The sequence below is a fragment of the Rutilus rutilus genome (genome assembly GCF_951802725.1).
Source record: "Rutilus rutilus genome assembly, chromosome: 9".
In the NCBI taxonomy this organism is placed as follows: domain Eukaryota; kingdom Metazoa; phylum Chordata; class Actinopteri; order Cypriniformes; family Leuciscidae; genus Rutilus; species Rutilus rutilus.
This window is the reverse complement of record NC_140223.1, coordinates 26,052,751-26,074,561: the sequence shown is the minus strand read 5'-3', so window position 1 is coordinate 26,074,561 and position 21,811 is coordinate 26,052,751. Positions and strand designations below refer to the sequence as shown.

Below are 21,811 nucleotides of genomic sequence, written 5' to 3'. Positions count from 1 at the left end.
TGTCATAGATTATCATATATTTTTTTGATTTGTGGTTTTTCTTTATAATGAAGTTGTCTGTATTTAGATTGTGTTTAACACACAAACTGATTATCAGTTCAACACAGAGTTATAGAAATTCTACTTGATTTAAAAAAAAAAGTGCACTGCTATCGGTGGTATCAGTATTTTTGGTATCAGTCGATACTCTGAAATTTTGATATCGGATTGGTTCTGAAAAAATGGTATTGGTGCATCCCTAATTAAAAGTGCTCTAAGCGATGTTGGGTGACGTCACTTCTTGTTGACGTTCGAAGTATTGTCAAACAAAACGGAGGCTAGCTCGACCCTACCTCCTCCTCATCCCGTCCCCTCGCCCTGCCCTTCCGTGCTTCCTGAAACAGTCATGAACCATTTAGAAAAAACAAACTGGATTTACCCACCTGTCCAGCAAAAACAGAGCCACCTGAATGTCGGATTGGAAGCCCTTCTGCCGGCGGAGTTCCCGCCACCTTTTGAATGCTTTTCCGATGTAAATTCGGAAAAATTCCTTTTGCTTTCCTTCTCCTTTTCCCTGTTATTTGTTCATCGGAATGTCGTCTCTTTGGTCAGTTGTCAGCTATATAAAAATTCTCAAGAATATACAATTTTAACGTTAGGCCTAGTCGTTGTTAGGAGATGTCTCCTCTAGCTAACTTCCCTCTTCATGCTTCTCTCTCCTCCACTCCCCACACGCGCGCGCACGCTCACAAACCCCCCAACCCCCACCCCTAAATCATTCTTGTTGTCGGTTATTGGCTCGAACACTGTTTATGTTTCGTGACCAAGGCTGGGCCAGTTTGTTTTTCTTGCCGTTTGTGGAGCCTGGGCTGTCTAGAGAGACCGTGTTTTTTTTACAGTGTGTTCAGGGGACAGGCAGCTAGCGGATAGTGAGGAGATGTTTGCTGGATGTGACAAAAAATGTTTTGCATGTTACGCGTGACATCGCTTAGAGCACCTTTAAATGTTGATTTATACAGGACTAAAAAAACTATCCAGTGTTATTTTACATTTAATTCCTTTACTCAGTGTTTGTAGTATTTCTGAATACTATTAGACCTACCCCAAAAAAAACTTTCTCTTAGGGTGCTTTCACATCTGAGTGTTTGTTTCGGAACCTGGTGCGTTTTCTCCCTTGGTTCGGTTTGTTTAGGCATATGTGAACATGGCAATCACACTCGGATCCACACCAAAACAATCGCTCCCAGACCACCTGTATGAGGTGGTCTTGGAACGATTACAAACGAACTCTGGGGCGTTTTGCTTGAGGTGCGAAAGCAATCCGACCTAACGGACCAACGAAACAAGTGGTATTATAATTCATAACGGGAAATGTGCTATATAATCAGTGTCTGATTCTGTGAGTGAGCACATTAGTTATCACAGTTGAAAACCAAAAGTGCGCCTCTTCATCTTAAAATGTTGTGTAATTGCGCTTCTCTGTGCGAGAATGCTGTCCCGATAAAGCCTTGATTTCTGCTCTAGCTGCATTATAACATTCGTATTTTGTTTGCATGTGTCTTGACACTGATAACTTGTAGACAGCGCTCGGAGATCCAGAGAGAGCGTGTTTGAATTTGCTGTAGTATTAATACGAATGTAGTATATCATTTAACAGCGGCAATGACGGCTACATTCGTATAGTGTTTGCGTGTGTCTTGACAATTACAAATAGAGCCACAATAAGCTCAGGAAGCGAACTTGTCAATCATCTTGATGGATGACGCAAAGGAAACTCTGATCAATAAGAGGACAGTTGTTCTCGCATGTGACTTGCGTGAACACATTTTGGTATGCTTTGAAAGTTTGCCTCGTGAAAGCGAACCGTACCAAGAAAAAACTGTAACATTGTAACAAATTATCTATAGGTGTGAAAATGCATTTGTATCTTTATTCTATTGTATTTATTTGTGCTACTTTAATTCAAAGATTGAAATCAAGCTTCCTTGTGTTGTGTAAACTCTTAACAACAAAATGACCCCATTGTAAAAAAAAATTAAAAATACAATGAGTGAACAAACATTTAGGTGAGATAAATGTAAAAAAAAGATTGTCTAAAAAATTCACCATGGATTTAATGTAGTGACACTAACTGTAACTATGGTATACTATGGTTATATCCGTAGCCTACACATCTTTTTCCAGCACTTCAAAACTATAATATCATATTTAAATGTTATTTTTAATGTGTTGACCAAAAAATTTTTTGTTCATCCTTTAAAGATTCTCTATTTATAAAACGAAAAGAAGTAAAAAAAACAACAATTAAATTACCATTGTAAACATAGCTGCAGAGGACGCTTATTGCCTATTTTCACTCCCTAATATCTATTTTGTCAGTCATTTTGCTTTTGAATTAATATTAAGATATTATGAATGATAATAACTAAAGTTAACTTTATCTATACACCTCAAATTAAGCTGAGTGTTATGTCATCCCACAGTGCTACCAAATACTTTCTGTAGAACTTAGTGCTGCTACCCTCAAATGTTAGTCTGGAGCCCTGTGAACTTAAAATAAAACTGTACATTGTAATTTCTGTACGTTAAGTCTAATTATTATCAAAGCATGTGTCAGTAATACAGTTATTTTGGGGGAAAATGTGAATAATTGCATTGCAAGGTGATTTAAGGTGTGCCCCTAAATTTTCTGTCAGGGGCTACAGCGCTCCTAATAAAAAAAGTTAGTCTGGAGCCCTGATAAGTGTGAGTTTTCCTACATCTTGAAACTTTTAGTTTTATAAATGGGGGTATTCTTTGAAGGATGAACAAATGTTTTGGTCATCACATTAAAAATAACTTTTAAATATGGTAATTTTTGAGTTTTGAAGTGCTGGAAAAATATGTATGACGTACTTGAGAGCATTTTACTATTCCTGCCAAACTTCCGTGGTTACAGTTAGTGTTACTACATTAAATTCATGGTGAATGTTGCTGATCTGTGGACTTAAAGCCTATAACTAGCCTAGTTCATCCACCATGGCACAATGTTTCTCCTGGTTTCCACGTCAGCGCTGTTTGATCCGTTAATGATGGAGAAATTTGAATGCTTCTCACTAGATCTCGCAGCGATGTTATTACTTCTGTGGCGAATTCAAATGCTTTCTTTTCTGGATCTTTTAGCGCTGCTGTGTAGTAATGGTGTCGCTTGACAAAGATCGGCTCGCGCTGCACTGACATTGGTCCAAACTCATGAATGGTCCGTGAAGCACAAAATAATGAGTAGCGCAGTTTTGTTCAGTTTTCATTACGTTTGCCATTTGACAGCGTGACTGCTAACAATTTTTTGGTCACACCAGCAGGACAAATAGTCCACGAATTGTTCGGTTTGTAAAGCGTACCGAACAGAAAGCCTCGTACCGAACGGTTCAATACGAATACGTGTATCGTTACACTCCTAATAAGTAGGGCTGTCACTAACGATTATTTTGTTAATTGAGTAATGGGTCGATTATTTTGACAATTAATCAAGTAATCCGAATTTTTTTATGATAATAAAAATAGACCCAAGCAAACAATAGCCTTTAAATTGACTTAAAAAACATATATAATTACACTGAGGCAATAATATTTGTTTCAAATAAAGTATCAAAATCAAGTAATCATATAGTTTTTTAGAATAACACTGTTAAAATGCATAATATAATATATAGACAATCAACTTATGAATATTTTGGGCCCTATCTTGCACCCAGCGCAATTGACTTTGTACACCGACGCATGTATCATTCCTATTTTGCACCCGCGCACAGTGGACTTTTCCCTCCACAGACGCACGTCGGTAAACTAGCAAATGCATTTGCGCTCCCGGGGGCGGTTTAGCGCAAAGAGGAGGCGTGTTCCGGTGCAAACGTTACCTGGTGCTATTTTGCAGGTTTAGAAAACAATTCCGCTACTGACCAGGAAAAACCTAGTCTAAAGTCAGTGGCGCGTTGCGCATGTTATTCATATGCTATTTTAAGGGCGCATGCTTGGCCATAATCAATGTAGCGTGTGCACAACGTGCATACACTTTGCTTATCTCATCTACACACAGACACAGCAGTTTTCATTTTTTGAAAACCATACATTATTACAAGGAAAAATATTAACACACGAGCCACGAGGGAAATCGTTGTGTCCATGAAGATGTGAAAAAATAGGCATAAATCCAGCTTACACATTTACCCAAATTATTATACACCTGTTTAACCGAAGCTAATTTCAAGATTCAAGAACTTTATTTGCCATTTGTGCTTGCACACATAGGAACTCTTGTGCGGTTGTTGCTCAGAGAGTCAAGTCAAGCTTAAAAAGACACACAAGGAAGACATAAATCTATCTATAAAACATATACATTTTAAATTGCACAAAACCCGTTAAAAATTTTAATTTGCATTGTGAATTGCACAAGTATATTGCATATTGCACAGGCACATTAATTTGGGTGGGTTTCTCCCATCCCCAATGTAACTTCTCTGTCTTTTACGTCCCTGACGAGAACGTCGGTCTCCTCGGCTGTGAACCGCTCCTGGCAAATTCGCCGTTACAATAGCAATCCGCCATGGAAAAAGTGCCTGCTCTTAAAGGGAATGTGAGATGTCGCTCTGATTGGTTTATTTCACGTTACGCCCAAACCACACCTATGAATAATGAAGCTACTTCAGACCAACCCATTTTAGATTTGCGTCGGGCGCAAGAGTCATTTATCCCGCCGGTATAATAGCAACAGTGCCCAAGACCAGCCCACAAAGTTACTTGCGTTTCGCGCTTGATACTTGCGTTTCAGATCGTTAAAATAGGGCATAACTCATGCCTGTAGAGGGCGCCAGTGATTGTTGTTGTTACACTTTACAGCAGATCAAATCCTTGTTTAATATTGGCCAAATGACATTTAATTCAAATGTAAACTATTTAATATTTGGCTACTTCTCAACGATTGAAATGCTACATCCAGTAATTTCTTAAAAAAATTATATGTGGACATCAAAACATGCAAACTCAGAGACTTTTTACTGCTCAAAGTTCACTCAAAGTTTTTTACTGCTTATGGTGCTTAAAAATCACTTGTTTTTAAACGACGATACTTAAAAACGCATGCAAACGATAAGCTTTTGTGACTGCGTAGCACAGAAATGTCACATGAGCATAATTGTGATAGTCCAAAATCCCTAATCGTGCCTGCCGGTATATCCCTAATCGTTGTGATGTAAAGTAAAGAGTATTTGCCTTTTAAAAAATTACAAGTGATGCATCTTTCTCCTTAAAAACGTAGCTTGATGACGCATTTGATAGTGTCTTTCCTTATTTAATCTTTACTCTTCATTATGCCAGTAGGCTAAAATGTGCTGTTTATAACTTGTTATAACTTGTTTATAACATGAATTACAGCTGAAGAACATGTACAACACTTCACTTATGCAGTTAGATTCATTTGCATTTTTGACTTGTCTATTTAGATTTAGAACACTTGGTGTTATAGTTGATATGTGGGTGTAGTGTTTTAGTTGGATAATCGGCAAAACCTCTGTGCACTAGGGCTGTAATCAACCAAAGAAAATCTTGGTCGACTGAAGTCCTGAAATTTTCGACTAAAAATCGTCAAAAAATTACGTTAATTAAAAAAACTTTAAATTAATTAGCTGTGCACTGTGCCCAGTACTTGGTAGACTTGTTGTCCGCCTAAATGAATTATAAATAAACATAAAAAACTAGTAGGCTATTTGCAGTATATTAAATCGTTTTTGACCTAATTATTTTGCACTGAAATGAGTCTGACACACGAGTCTGTCGGCTCTGACAGCGTTGCATCACGTGCACCTGCGCAATATCATAGTGCTATTTTCGGAAATCATAGGCTATGTTGTCAACTAGTGATATCATCACAAGAACTTTTGAGGAATATGCAACATAATTTAGACAATTGTTTTTGTCATATGTATTATAATAACTGACAGACAATATCATTTCAGCCGCTCTGTGCAGTCGCTCTGTGGAGCTCAGCTTCGTGGCTGAGACACGAATAGACTATTAACTTTTTAAAAAATGCTGCCACACTGCCGATGTCTTTGTTGACATGGTAGAAGAGGACTGACTGACTATGAATTAAACGCTCTCACAATTAAATGAATAATATTCAGCAAACCTTCTAGTAGCCTACTTTCTTCAATCTGTCTCTCTTCTCCAGTGGGTTGGGCTAATCCAAAAGAAGTGAAAACATGGGGGGTGTTCTGAAGACAGACTGTTACCTGTGAAACAGGGGTGCTCTGAAAACACCCCCATTAGCAATTAGTGCTTTCCACCTGATGAAATGAACGCGGCAAAACTGATGAAATGAACCCGGCAAAACTAATGAAATGAACACGGCAAAAAATCGACCAATCAGAATTTTGGTCGAGCCAGACCAAATAATCGACTAATCGACTGGGAGATTACAGCCCTACTGTGCACGTCAGCTTGAGTTGAAAGTGTAGCATTTCTTTGAATTTAAATGTCTATGTGGCAATGAAATGCATGAGACAGCTCTTTCTAAAATGGATTTTTTTTTTTTGAGTCGTCAATATTTAACCATCCACAGGAGGTGAGGTTTTGGCCAGCATCCTCCAAGTTTCAAAAAAAAAAAGAAAAAAGATTTTGCCTTAACTTTTTTGGGGGGGAGATCCAGGATTCATACAGAATCCGTTAGATAATTTCTTTAATAGCACATTTTCCAAAAGAGTAATCGATGTTAATTCCCTGTTCATTTTTTAAGTGTTCATATTCATGTCTTTGTTTTTTTTTGTTTTTTTTTCTCTCTTTCTCAGCAATCACTGATTGGAGAGCATGGCTCACTCCAAGAATCGAGCCACGGACGGCAAAATCACCTACCCGCCGGGGGTGAAGGAGATCTCCGATAAGATCTCCAAGGAGGAGATGGTTCGGAGACTGAAGGTGAGGAACAATCTGTCATTCATCAAAGTGGAAAGAGTTTATGATTAGTGGTGAAAATATTTTTTTCCCCCATGTAATTACAATGAATAATGGGTACTGAAGCATGTCTGTAACACTCTTCGGTTAGATATACAATGAATGTACATGTAAAAAAAAAAAAATATTTGTTTGTAATATTAACTTATTACAAGGGCTGGAACTACCGATTATTATTATTTTTTTCTATTTTTTTAATTACCCCACCCCTTTTTACTTTAGTTAGTTAGTTAGTCACTAACTCACATGCTCAACAGACATCCCTGTGATTTGGCTATAAAGCTCAACGCTGCAAAAACCAGTTGTAAATAGAAACCTGTAATGCTCTCTACAGGGCACTTACACAGATACAAAAATTTAATCCTCAGCTGAAGTTTTATCAGACAGAATGAAATGATCATTTTTATGCTCGTATTTCAAGCCTTTTTTTACAGCTTGTAGATGCAGTTTCCTCCCTCTGTGGTTTTGTCACTTATGTCTATTTTGAAGTAGGACTGCCAAGTGAAAGTGTGTTCCCCATTAGAGTGTCTTACATCACACTGTTAGTTGGATGCGTGGTTGACACACGGCTCTATGGTGTTTTTCAACCTCAGATGGTGGTGAAAACCTTCATGGATATGGACCAGGACTCAGAGGAGGAGAAGGAACTCTATCTGAACTTGGCCTTGCATCTCGCCTCAGATTTTTTCCTCAAACACCCAGACAAAGATGTCAGACTGCTCGTGGCCTGCTGTCTTGCAGATATATTTCGCATCTACGCCCCCGAGGCACCGTACACATCACCTGATAAACTTAAGGTTGGAAAACTCAGTCTATTGAATGCCATGTTAGTTATTGTATATATCAGTGAAGAACTATACATGTTTATATCTATGATTACATTTTAATTTCCCTCCATGGTGGCTGCCATGGTGAGATCACATGACCAGTCTAATACTTTTAAGTCTTTTATGGCCCCATTAAGTAAAATGTTGTGATTTCTGGTTTATTTTGGGAAAGAACTGTTAGATTGTAATTTGGCATACATTAAAAATACATGGAAATTTTGAGGGTGATATTTATGTGTGTGCCTGTGTCTTTTTCTTCACCTTAAACAAAAGACAGCAAGGGATCGAGTTGTTCTGCAGAAAATACTAAAATAACACTGCGGTCTCTCATGCATTGTGAAGTCTTGCCTTTGCAGGTGCTTAAAATATTAAAACGGTCTGCTCTTCTTTTCCACTCAGGATATTTTCATGTTCATAACTCGACAGCTGAAAGGGTTGGAGGACACCAAGAGTGCCCAGTTTAATCGATATTTTTATCTTCTGGAGGTATGGCACCCAATTAATGTACTCTGAAGCAAGGTCTTACAATGGTTTTTCAACCAGTATCTGACCTTGTCTTTCCCCCTCTGGCTCCCTAGAACATCGCTTGGGTGAAGTCCTACAACATCTGCTTTGAATTGGAGGACAGCAATGAGATCTTTACTCAGCTCTACAGAACACTGTTTCAAGTGATCAAGTGAGTCTGTTGTTCACGTCTAACCATTGAAGCATTCAATATAATAAGACAATTATATCTTAGTATTTTGTAATTTTTTTTGTTGTGTGTGTGTGTGTGTGTGTGTGTGTGTGTGTATATACACACATACACATACATGCTGAACAATTGTGCGTCTCCGAGTAACACACAGCGGTGTTTAAATTCTGAATGAATCCACGTTTTGAAGAATTAGGTGAACCAATGATTTAATGACCCATTTATAAAGAGAGCCATTTACTTTGTTCCTGAATGAATCAGCTGTTTGAACTAATCGGATGAATGACTCAGTGGGTGCGTCCGAAAACGTAGGCATCTGCCATTTGGTTAGAGAGTGCAACGTTGAATCTTTCAATAACAACTGTCATAATTCAGTAAAGCACCTCCTTATTTAGCTGTTTTCTGTTTGAGATGCAAATGTGAAGCTGCAGCCTATTTGTTACGTCCTAATGAACTGTCAGCCTCCTGCTCGGTGATATTATTTCCCTGCGTTCGGTCAGATGACAATGATGCGTGCGAATCCCAGGTGGAAACCCTTCATTGCATGTGCGCTATAAAGGCTGCATATGGGGCGATTCATCTCAGCCACTGATGTTCACTCAGTTGGAAATGTCCTCTATGAGCGGGACACTGCAGTGCTCTGCTCTCATGTGTAAATGGAAAAACCTAGATGTGTTTCTGTTTTCTCTGCCCCATTGCGCTTGCTTCCCATCTTGCGCTTCTTCACTTTGATTGCCTGGTGCACCTGATTTTAGGTCAGTTCTTGATTTTACCATGATTTATTTATTTATTTTTAGCAATGGACACAACCAGAAAGTCCACATGCATATGGTGGATCTCATGAGCTCAATTGTCTGCGAGGGCGACTCTGTCTCGCAGGAACTCCTGGATACTGTTCTGGTTAACCTGGTCCCAGCACACAAGGTACAAGAGAACAAAAAAAAAAAAAAGACACACACACACAAACACATTCTTGTACATCTATCTTTATGAGGACATTCATTGACAATGCAATCTGTAGCCGCTTACCCTAACCTTACCCATCACAACTAAGTGCCTAACCCAAACCCTTACCCTTAACCTAATTATAACCTTATCCCTAAAACCAAGTCTTGACCCTCAAACAGGCCTTTAAAGGGTTTTCAGATAGTGAGGACCGACCAAAATGTCCTCAATTTACTCTCTTTGTCCTCACTCCAATGGTCTAAAACTCAAACTGGTCCTCACAAAGATAATTGTACAAGTACACACACACACACACACCCACCCACCCACGTGTATAGATATATGTGTGTGTGGCCTTTAATTGCATGTCTATAATACTGTGTTAATTAGGGATGGGACTTTTTATCGACAAAACGACCGACATTCGACACATGCTCCACTCGACAAAAAAAATAGAGTGTCGACATGTCGAGGGGGCGGGGCTTGTGGGATTTCCAAATTGCATTTTTTTTTTTTTTTTGGCTTTTAATTTATTACATTTCCTCGGTTACTTTAACCTCGGTTCCCTGAGAGATAAGGTACGAGTATTGCGTTGCAAACGCTATGAGAAAACTCCTTTTCTCGAGAAAAGAACGACCATGGTGTGTAAACAGAAGCAGCAGCGGAAATATGCACGATCCGCGAGTGCTGAAGACGTTCTCACGGCTTTGATGGGTGCGCAGGACACAAATGGGCGGCGACAGCTTCTTACAGTGGCGGGAGCTTTTTCCTCAGTGCCGTCAACAGAAAGAGCGTTAACTGTAGGTACGTACACACACCGCCGCCGACTTGAGCTGCAAAGAAGCTCTGGCCGTCCTGTCAAGGACGCTTGTCAAAAAGTACGGGGAAGCTTGACCACTCTGAATTGTGCGTGAGTGCGCGCGCGCGCGGCCGGGACTCGCTCTCTCTCTCTGCTCGTGCGTGCGCGCTTAAAATTTCATATTTTGTTATGAACATTCACCCGCCAGTGTGGCGGATAGCCTTTTGAGAGCAACCCTCCGCATTGCTGCTGCTCTTTAAAAAAAAAAGAAAAAAAAGGCCGACAATCCGACAAAAAGTCGACACATGGGCCTCGACAGTCGATTTCCCAAATCCCGTGTCGTTCCCATCCCTAGTGTTAATGTGTTTACATAATTTGTTGCGTGCATTGCAAAGCCATTTAAAAAGTCATTACTTATGAACAGTCATGTACTTTACGTTACATTTAAATTTTACATAATGAATTTTAATGTGGATAATACAATGAAGCTTTTAGCAGAACTTTAGCTTCTTGGGTTTAGCTTTGTTTGAAGCTAACTTAATATTGTTTTTGTTTAGTGCATATTTAAATGTAACACATTTTAATGCGTGATTTAAATTAAATGTTTTTATACCATGTTGGTATTTGTTTTAACTATCTTTAATTTTATAATGATATTTACGTAAAGAAAATAAGGCTTATTAAATAATTTCCATGTCAATTAGCACACTTTACCCCTAAATTATTATTTTCAATGTTGATTTGATTATCTTCAAGTTATTTTACAGTAATTTTGAAGTGTATTTTTAATTTATTGATATTATTTTTTTAATTGAATGTTATTTAAAATAAGACCAGGACATGTTCTTGACAGGTTTCGTGAGATTCACACACTAATAACCTTAATTATTCATTTCCTCCATCTTGTCTTGCAGAATCTCAACAAGCAAGCGTATGATCTGGCCAAAGCCTTGCTGAAGAGAACCGCTCAGGCCATAGAGCCATACATTACCAACGTGAGTAAACGTGATTTATAATAGTTAACTTTGCATAAAACATACACCCTATCTCTTGTCGGCTGTGCCAAAATCATGCTGACTTAGAAGGGTGCGAGTAAGTTCTTCTCGTTTATTTAAATCGTGAATAATCCCTAATGAACGTCCATGATTTGACTCCAGCCCTTTTGCTTTCAAAAACTCGTTGAGGCTTGCAACATTAACCGGAGTGTTGAGCTTAAACACATTTATCAGTAACACCCGCAGGAGCATGCAGCGCTCTTATGCTGTGAACCTTATTCCCTGCAGTGCTCATTAAAAGTATCCAGAGATAGTGCGGAGGTCCTTACCAGAGGAGAATCCTTCTCAATAACTCTAATAGATCAGAAAGGCCTAATTTTCTTTCTATTTCATACATCTGCGCTCTGTTGGAGACGGCCCCTCCAGCCCAAAGATGAAGCCACTTACTTTTTTGTTTTGATCTAATACCAGCTTCCTCAAACTAATCTCTAATCAACAGCATGTGAAGAGCTGCTGGCAGACGGATATGCAGTGAGTTTTAAAGGGTTCTCCAATGCAGCATGGTAGACTTTGATAGATGCGAGTGTGTGATGTGCAGTTTGGTGTTTCAGTTCTTTAACCAGGTGCTGATGCTGGGGAAGACTTCAGTCAGTGATCTGTCAGAACATGTCTTTGACCTAATCCTGGAGCTCTACAACATCGACAGCCATCTACTGCTGTCCGTCCTGCCACAGCTGGAGTTCAAGCTTAAGGTAAGATGGCTTTTTAACGATACATGGCATTATGCTGTTTTTGGGGATCTCTGATAAAACTGTCTGTCTGTGCCTTGAGGTCTTTTTGCTTGTGTATAATTGTTAGACTGATATTTGGTCATATTGAGTTTTTCAAAAGATCTATTTCTCTGTTCCAAAATCTAACAACAGTCAGTATGAATGTATAATTCCTGTTTTCTGTTTTCAAAATATTTGAGCGAAATAATGTGCAGAAAAAAGTGTTTTTTCCCCCATTTTTGGTTTTCATTCATTATTATTATTAATTTACTTATTGATAAAATTATTATACATTATATCAGCCAGTGGCCCCTTTGATTTCTTGATACTGGCATTAGCTATTTGAAAATAACTTTTTTGGTCTCAGTGTGTGGTTTTATTTAGATGATAGGGGTCTAATGCTAAACAGAAAATAAATCACCTTTGTTTTGGGGTCATGTTCGATATGAGTTCAGTACAGCAGGAAAAATGGTCACGTTTTAGTTTAGGGTCCAATTCTCACTTTTAACTAATTATTAGCTATGACTTTTGCCTCAAACTATTACTGCTTATTTGTTAGTACGGTTGTTAAGTTTAGGTAATGGGTAGGATTAAGGTATGTAGAATATGGACATGCAGAATAAGGCATTTATTTATAAGTACTAATAAATAGTGTTCCACGATAGGTTTTTTTTTTTTTTTTTTTGATTGCCGATATCTTAGAGCAGGATCTTAGAACGATATAAAGCCGATTTATATTTATTTGAATTAATATTTAACAACATATAATTTGAAAGTATATAAAAAAAATCAATCTAAAAATTAAACAGACTTACTTTAGATGACGACTTCTTGATTCTGTAATCGTATTACAGTATTTTCACAAATTGCTTTTTTCTTTCTTTAATATGAATTTAAAAAAAAAGTAATCACTGTAACCAACTGGGGACACCCTAAAGGGCCTTACACACCGGGACGAATATCGGGGCGCGTTATTCGCCAGCGTTTTTCAACGCGTTTTTTGTGTTCACACCCAAGCGATTTTCGCTGACGATGAGCCGAGTGAACATGCAAATTCATTCCCTGACATTAGATGGCGCGATTGTCAAACGTTCGTGGGAAAAAGTTACAAGCCTATGTACATGAAAGACAATTAAGTAAAATGAAACTCACCATCAAGGCCCATTTGCTCTGCAATACCACTCCATAACAGTTCTCTTTTATCAAGATTTTTGTAGTCGCGTTTGTCATATAGTTCTTTATGTTCCGACACCAACGAGGCCAGCAGCTCTACATTCATCTTGCCTTGCATCTTCCTCGTCTTATTTCTTCCCAGCAGTGTAGACGCTATCTTCTTCGCCTGTATGTGTGCTCGGCAAGACCGTTTTGTGTTTGAGCGCCCCCAAGTTGTGTTTTACTGTAACTTCAGAAGCTCCAGACACGTGAGCAAAAGCGCCAATCTCATTGGTCGGATAGTTTTTGACGCGGCGCGTCAAACCAAAAAAACGAACCCGAGGCGTTTTTTTAAAAATGACGCTTTTACGCGTGGCGTTTTTCGCGTCGGTGTGCACACTCACATTGGCGCCCTTTGTTTAGTCATGAGGCGTTAAACGTCGGCGAATATCGCGCACGAAATTCGTCCCGGTGTGAACAGGCCTTAATATGGCAAGTTTGTGCGCACTGAATCATGTTTTTTCAAATAAAGACAAGGTGTAACTAATTTTTTATACAGCACACCATGAAAATAACAGGAATATGACATAGTGGGCAACTGAATATAGCGCAGCATAGTTGGAAATCAAGGGTTTAAAGTTTGCCGATCGTGCGTGTTCAGTAAAGCTGAACTCAGATCAGTTCACATGGACCGGCATCTGGTCCGTCAAAATAAAAGTCCCGCTTCCAACACATCGGCCAAACACATCGACCGATGTGGTGGTAGTGGTAGTAGTAGTAGTAGTAGATTGTATTACATTTCTCACATGCATTATACCAGCCATTGGCCCTCAATATTTGAAACCATTTTATTTATTGAAGGTCTTGTTAGATTAGGACAAAGTTGAACTACTAAATCTTTCTTTCACCTTCTCATGTCAGGCTGCTTATTGGTCTAGTTTTGGATGGCTACTTCTAAGAAAGCATGGTAGCCCTGTAATTGAGCCTTTAGGACATCTTTGATAGCTCATGATTAACATCTCACAACACCACGGAAGCTTGTTTACAGCTTTTCTTGTGGCCTGTGGGGGTCAAAAACCTTGTGTGTTATTAACTGTGGTCAGAACCTGATGACATATGGAGAAGTGTTTAAATGACCAAATAAATTCTGCCTTCTGTGGCTTACCTGAGGATAAATGTGTTATTCTCACAAATGGAAAATTCAGCTCAGTTGTTTGTGAGTTAACTGGAAGTTAATAGAAACTTTTAAGCAATGAAACCCACATCTAATATGGACTTGACATTCCCGAGCGAAAAGATGCTGACATGCTGCGTGAACATGATTACACTTCAGCCAAGTCAACGATCCTTTCTTTCATTTTCTTTCACATGAGATTTAATCCAGCGTGGCCTGAAAGCACAGCATTTTTCAAAAACTAGTGAAGGCGATTACTTTCTATTGTGTTGGTCATGTTATTAAACTTGTACACACTTACAAAAGCAGGTTGAGTTTGTGATTAGTGTATGAATGAATGCTATCGGTCTGTTAGGGGCTTGTTGTTCAACGTACCGTATTTGACGTCGTGCCTTTATTCTTTTGTTTTGATGCAAAGCACAATGATGACGAGGCTAAATGGGTTCATTCTGGGGTTTTTTTTGTGTGTTATAATGAATGGCCATGGGCCTTGTTTCTGCAGTTATATCACCAGGAAATCCTCATGTCTGTTTTGTAGAGCAATGATAACGATGAACGCCTGCAAGTTGTGAAGCTCCTGGCTAAGATGTTTGGTGCGAAAGATTCAGAGCTCGCTTCACAGAACAAACCTCTTTGGCAGTGCTACCTTGGGAGGTACAGCTCACGCACCTCACATCCAATTACCTGCTTCTTTCTCTACACAAACTGATAAAACATTTCAACAGCAAGGCGAAGCTGAACGATTTTGGCCATCTATGTTTCCTTAGGTTTAATGACATCCACGTCCCTGTTCGACTGGAATGTGTGAAGTTTGCCAGCCATTGCTTGATGAACCATCCAGACCTGGCAAAAGATCTTACTGGTACAAACTGTTCCTGTACTAACTTTCACAACCCTCTTATTTCACAAATGAGCATTAAAGTCAACACGAAACCGAAATGGAACTCCTTTAATTCATGTTTATATTAAAATATAATAACAAAAAAAAATCTATCTATCTATCTATCTATCTATCTATCTATCTATCTATCTATCTATCTATCTATCTATCTATCTATCTATCTATCTATCTATCTATCTATCTATCTATCTATCTATCTATCTATCTATCTATCTATCTATCTATCTAGTAATGATTTTTTAAATATATGTAAAAAAAATATATGTTTGTGTATTTGTTAATTTATTATTTAAAAATTTCAGTTAAATTTGCAAAGAAAATTATGTGAATGCACAAACCAAATTGTGGATGCAATTATTTCTTCTGCAGAGTATTTGAAAGTAAGGTCACATGACCCAGAGGAGGCAATTCGACACGACGTCATTGTGTCCATTGTGACTGCCTCCAAAAAGGACCTCGCTCTCGTCAACGATCACCTGCTGAACTTTGTGAAGGAGAGGACTCTAGATAAACGGGTAAGCGCCACGCTCTCTTTGTGCATGTTTGTTTGCTGTCTCCTAAACAGTCTGTATTAGTGCTGAGGTCATTTTATTTCATGCATAATATCTGAGGGCTTTTTCTCCCATTAGTACCCCAAATGAACCAGAAACTTTGACATCTTCGCATTCAGGGCAGAGTCGAGCTGGAATACATTAGCTTCTTGTTTCTTTCCAGACACACTCCATTTCTTCTCCCTATAATTTAATCAGCAGTCTCCTTTAGCCACCCGAGCTGGAGGGGACGGAATGATATAAATTGGACTATAACCATTTCTCAGCCTTTTCAAAATGCTTTCAGGGAGAAATTTAATCGAAGAGCCCCCTGTGTTCCTGGACAAATGACACCGCAGTAGTCAAGGCGTATTTCCATCTCATCCTATTACACCTTGTTTGCTTCTGTAGCTTGCCATACATAAGCTGTGGCTTTATATGCAGGAATGGTTATATCGGGCTATTTAGATTCAGCTGTAGCTAAATGGATGTTTTTATGACTTGGTAAAACCTTAAAAGCAGTAATTTCTCTGACATGTTCATGCTGAGGCAAAATGTGGCTACAGGCTAGATTAAATATGATTTCTTTCTTATTGTATTAGTTTTTACTGTTTTACTGTAGTCGTGTTTCAAAATGTAGTGAGCTGCCCACCAAGACCTGGTGTTAATCATAATTGGCTATAGATTATTTTGTGAATTCCAGATGATTCGAAAGTTTGGGGTCAGTAAATGTTTCGATGATGATGATGATAATGATAATGATGATGTTTTTTGAGCACCATATCAGAATGATTTCTGAATGGTCATGTGACACTGAATAATGAGTAATGATTTTGAAAATTCAGCTTTGCCATCACAGGAATAAATTACATTTGTAAAACAAAAACATTAAAATAGAAAACACTGCATTTTAATACTAATAGGTCACAATAATACTGTTTTATTGTATTTTTGATCAAATAAATGCAACCTTGATGAGCATAAGAGACTTGTTATAAAAAAAATTTTTTTTACAAACCTTAAAGGGGTCATATAATGCCATTTTTGTACAAGCTAATATGATTCTTTAGGATCTAAATGAAAAGTTTGTAATATACTTTAATTAAAAATTCTCATTAGTATTGTAAGAAAACACTCATTTTACCTGGTCAAAAACAGCTCTGTTTTCAGCACGCAGTTTAAGTGCATGTGTCATGAATAGTTGGTACCGATCCTTTTTTCAGGAGCAGCTTCTTAGCAAAACCAGCTTTATAACGTTACTGACCCTCGTTTGTAAAGCAGTCTGGTGTGTGAAATGATTCGCGCAAACATGAAAGCATTGACGTTGATCGTGGGGAATATTCCCTTCGAAAACAAAACTCAGCCACTGCGTCTTCAGCGGTTCGGATTTAGAAACATTAAAATGACTGATGTGTTCATTATTGCACCCCAGAGCCGTTGAAAAATATTATAAATGATAATAATATGATAATATGACAACTGTTGTCAAGGCAACACTCCACGTGTGTTGTTGTGGCAAAACGCCCACAGAACAGAGGGGCGGGGTGAGCAAAAGCGCATTATCATTAATGTGTTAATACACAAACATAGTTATCATATTTAACGGCTCTGTTACACCCAAGAACAGAACGCCACAATCGGTTAGACGCTATTCTGCTCATAGACAGTGCTCCAGCGTATCAACAATGACCGCGCGACTATGATTGACAGCTCGCTCACGAGCGAGGGCGGGTCTGTGTTGAAACACTGCTGTCAGTCAACAATCGTAGGAGGGGCGTCGATTTTGTGACGTCGAACGGCTTGATTTGAGAGAGGGGAAAACGTATAAGAAGATTAAAAATCATTTTATGATGGTTGTGTACAGGCACTGACAACACATTTCAGTACAATCAACTTGTAAAAGTGCATGTATCATTATATGACCCCTTTAATTTTTTTAACTATTTATTCACTATTCATTCTTGTTTTATATTGTATTGTTATGGCTCATTTGATTACATCACTTGCAGTGCGTTACTGGATGAGTAGTTCATTCTCTTATAAAAGTTAAGTGCACAGTCTACTGATAATGAAACTTTGTGCTTCAGATCAAATGTAAAGTTATTTTTTTTTATGCATAAAAAACAATAACATCTTGTCCCTGTAAAATATATTTTCTGACTTAAATGGGCTGCTGACCAAGGTGTTTTTATTGCTGCTGGCTCTAAGGGTATGATTTTTACACGGGAGTAGAATAATCTCACTGAGTAGAGTTTCTTGTTGTGTGTTATCTTGCAGTGGCGGGTCCGTAAGGAGGCTATGATGGGCCTGGCTCAGATCTATAAGAAGTACGCGTTACAGGCGGAGGCCGGCAAAGAGGCAGCCAAGCAGATCTCCTGGATCAAAGACAAACTGCTCCACATTTACTACCAGAACAGCATCGACGACCGGTGAGTAAAGATTAGCAGGAGGTCTTTTTAATATTAGTATGATGTCCATGGCTATTTTAAATTCAAGTGGTTTATATATTATGTCAATGGTGAATGCTGCTTCCATTCAGTACTTGGCAAATAAGTCATAGTTTGTTGCTCTAAGTAATTGACTCAGATTTTGATTGAAAATTTTGACTGTTGAAATGTTTTCAATGCTTATTTAAATAGCCCAAATCTTAAAGGGGCTATATGTAGAATTCAGAAACCCTTGTTATTAAAGATACCGGTTACCGATAAGTGAACTGCAGCCAGAAACTTGATGTTCGTGCTCGCACTCATGCACACTTGACGGATATCTCTGAATGGGTGTCCTGAGATATCATACCTGTCTTTGCGATGGCCCTAGGCTCTCTAAACTGGGAGTTTTAGCATCAAATATTTAAATGTGCTTCGGAACCTGAAATTACGCTTGAACTTTTTTGTCTCAGAAAGTTTGTGTAGGACCAAAACATTGACACATTTTTCTGAAGTTGCAATTTCATAAATGCTGCTTTTTCGGTGTTGGTTTTAGATTCTATTGAAAAAGAGTGCTGGTTTCTGACAGGCTTTGAATGTGCCATGAAGTTTGTTAATATATATATATATATATATATATATATGGGGTGGGTGGGAGGGGGTGTTTTGAATGCGCACTCGCTTTTCACTTTCACTATTGAATTTGCGGTCACGCATACTCTGTGTATAGGGATTGGCGGTACTACTGACCACACATTTTACAGGATATTAGTCAATGCTGGTCAGGATATGTTGCGCACCAAATCTTCCACCATTGTCCTGTCAGTCATCTCTCCTTACTCTCGTCACATAAGTTAAATCTGACTCTTCAGTTCGTACTGTATGGAGCAGAGCAGGCGCTTTCAGTTTAAAATTGTAGTGTCTGTTATACAACTGAACTAAATGGTTTTTATTTCTATAAAAAAGCAAAAAGACAGTGGGGGCGGTGCCACAGTGGCCAAGTAATGTAATCGTGTATGGCCGACCACCTTGTAACACTGGTTACTAATACCGACTACCGCAGCAAGTCTACAGTAAGAGCTTGTTATAAAGCTGGATCTCCTGTATGAAGGAGCTCTGATGGGTAATTTAACTTTATAAGATATTTTGCAAGTTGTTGGAATTTAAGGACCACTGGTGGACAGAGGCTTTGAGACGGTGCAGTTTACAGAGAAACCTCTTCGACGGTACTGATGCCGTGGCACGTCCTCGACATTAAAAATCCAGTCATGTTTTTAAAGCGACTTTTAGATTCATTGACAGCCAGTGGGCATGTTTCTCAGATGAGAACATAGAAAAATGACCTCTGAGCGTCTGTGTGCTTTGGCTAAAAACAAGAGGACTGTGAAAATCCTCAGCTTGAACCTGTGTTGAGTGATTCTGCAGAGCTGAAGTCAAGGCCAGTTATAAAGAAAGAATAGTGATGTCACCAGACAGACACTTGCTAACACAGATTCAGTAACGCATTGCTTGGTGCCTGTTTATATAATGCATTATAAAGCTGTTATATTGCACATTGTGGGTTATGTGAATATTTTACACATTTTAATGCATTGTCTTTTTATAAAGGGTTTTAATTATAGTTGGTAAAATTGTTACAGCAGTTAAATTATTAGATTTTTAATTTGCAGTGATGGCTAAAAATTATACAGATAATATTACTATGGTAGCTATATTCATAAACTCTTTTGCTGAAAAATAAGGGCATATTGATTTTATTTCCATACCATTCAAAATAATTGTTCAAAGAGAATTCTCGTTCAAGAAAATCATACTTGCAAACTTGATCTAGGTTAACCAGCTATTTATCTATATCTTGAAGATGTGGCGTTGGTAAGATTTTTGAAGTGTTTTTGAGAAGTGTCTTGTGCTCACCAATGCTACATTTATACAAAAATACAGTCCAGTAATGTTGTCAGTATCACTCGATCCTTCAGAAATCATTCTAATATGCTGATTTGGTGCTGTAGGAAACTCAAAGCGAAGTCCAGGAGACTTGGTTGAATTTTCAGCAGGATTCTTTATTGAGAAGACGAGCTGTCGGTAGCTGCAGTCATCAAGTCTAACTAAGGCAGTGTACATTGTAGTTTATATAGATTGTAGGAGGCAGTGCTTAGAAATGGAGACAAAGCACCAGACTGATGACCTTAAATGCTAAATTCAAGGTACTCTACCCTAGTTTTTCATGTTATGTTATGTAAGGACATAAAATCAGCAGATGTTAAACAGATTCTTAAATTTGTAATCCCACAGTGCTCAAGAAACATTATTATGAGTGTTTGAATGAATGTATGAATATTCTTAATATTTTCATTGTTCACACGTTAGTTTAGGATCCAATTCTCACTATAACTATTAACTACAACTTTTGCCTCAAACTCCTAATTACTGCATATTAATAGCTAGTAAGGTAGTTGTTAAGTTTAGGGATTGGGTAGGATTATGGGATGTAGAATATGGTCTTGCAGAAAAAGGCATTAATATGTGCTTTAAAAGTACTAATAAACAGCCAATATCCTAGTAATATGCATGTTAATAACCACCTAGTTAATGGTGAGAATTGGACCCTTAACTAAAGCGTTACCTTTTTGTGGAAACAATAATACATTCTGAATTCTTTGATGAATGGAAAACAACAGCATTTAGACCAGCAAAATAACTTTTTTTTTTTCATTTTTTTTTTCTTTTTTCATTTTGATCAATTTAACATGTCTTTGCTGAATAAGACATGAAATCATTAAAAATGCCTTCATTGTGCTAGTCAACAGAGAGCTTACAAGTCACTTATATAAAGCTTGAATTATCGGTATTGGCTGATCATGATGACAAGAAATCAGTAGTCTGTATCGGCTGCAAAGATCCACCAAAGATGACCACAGATTCTCTTCACTTTAAACCCAAGAATGGAGCCACAGGATGAAATGCAGAGATGGTCTCGCAGTTCAGGCTCACAACTTGTTTCACTTCTTTTCAAATTTAAATGCACATGCTGAGTTAATTTGCGGTCATTGTTTGAAACATGATTCCTTATCCCGTCTTGTAATCATTTCTGACCTTGTTGATGTTTTTTTGTGCTCTGCAACCAAAGTACTTTTCATTTTCAAGCTTTCATGGCGTGTTGCATGCAGCTTGTTCAGATTACCCATTTGAACTCCTCACTGATGAGCTGGTTTATAATGTTATTGCATTATTAAAGCATGCGATGACAACTGTGTGCAAATGCAATTTCATTTTATGATTGGGTCATCAATTTGAGATTTGAGCTCACTTGAATGCTGTCTAAGCTCAGTTAAATTTGGGTAATGACATGTCAAAGAAAACAATATGCAATCTCAAAAGAATGTAAATTAAAAAATGAGAGATATATAAGAGATTCAATCTGACTTGATTTTTTTCGCTAGGTTGCTTGTGGAGAGGATCTTCGCCCAATATCTCGTGCCTCACAATCTAGAGACTACAGAGCGAATGAAGTGCCTATATTACTTGTACGCCACATTGGATGGAAATGCTGTCAAGTAGGTGCAGTAATTCTTGTTTTATTCATCTAAAACATCTGCTTGTGCAGAAATTGAGTAGATGATTTTGGACCATGCAAC

The 21,811-nt window shown here is 38.2% G+C and overlaps 1 protein-coding gene across 1 annotated transcript in view; it reads left to right on the top strand.

Annotated features, from left to right (window-relative positions):
- pds5b (PDS5 cohesin associated factor B) overlaps window positions 1-21,811 on the top strand; it is a 46,939-nt gene that overhangs the window by 9,681 nt on the left and 15,447 nt on the right. Inside the window, exons 2-13 of the mRNA XM_084418821.1 lie at window positions 6,801-6,927; window positions 7,557-7,760; window positions 8,190-8,276; window positions 8,369-8,466; window positions 9,282-9,408; window positions 11,143-11,223; window positions 11,835-11,975; window positions 14,858-14,973; window positions 15,087-15,181; window positions 15,590-15,735; window positions 18,028-18,179; window positions 21,617-21,730. Of these exons, the coding sequence (XP_084274947.1) occupies window positions 6,820-6,927; window positions 7,557-7,760; window positions 8,190-8,276; window positions 8,369-8,466; window positions 9,282-9,408; window positions 11,143-11,223; window positions 11,835-11,975; window positions 14,858-14,973; window positions 15,087-15,181; window positions 15,590-15,735; window positions 18,028-18,179; window positions 21,617-21,730 (1,469 nt within the window). The 5' untranslated portion in view covers window positions 6,801-6,819. The remainder of the gene's footprint in view (window positions 1-6,800; window positions 6,928-7,556; window positions 7,761-8,189; window positions 8,277-8,368; window positions 8,467-9,281; window positions 9,409-11,142; window positions 11,224-11,834; window positions 11,976-14,857; window positions 14,974-15,086; window positions 15,182-15,589; window positions 15,736-18,027; window positions 18,180-21,616; window positions 21,731-21,811) is intronic.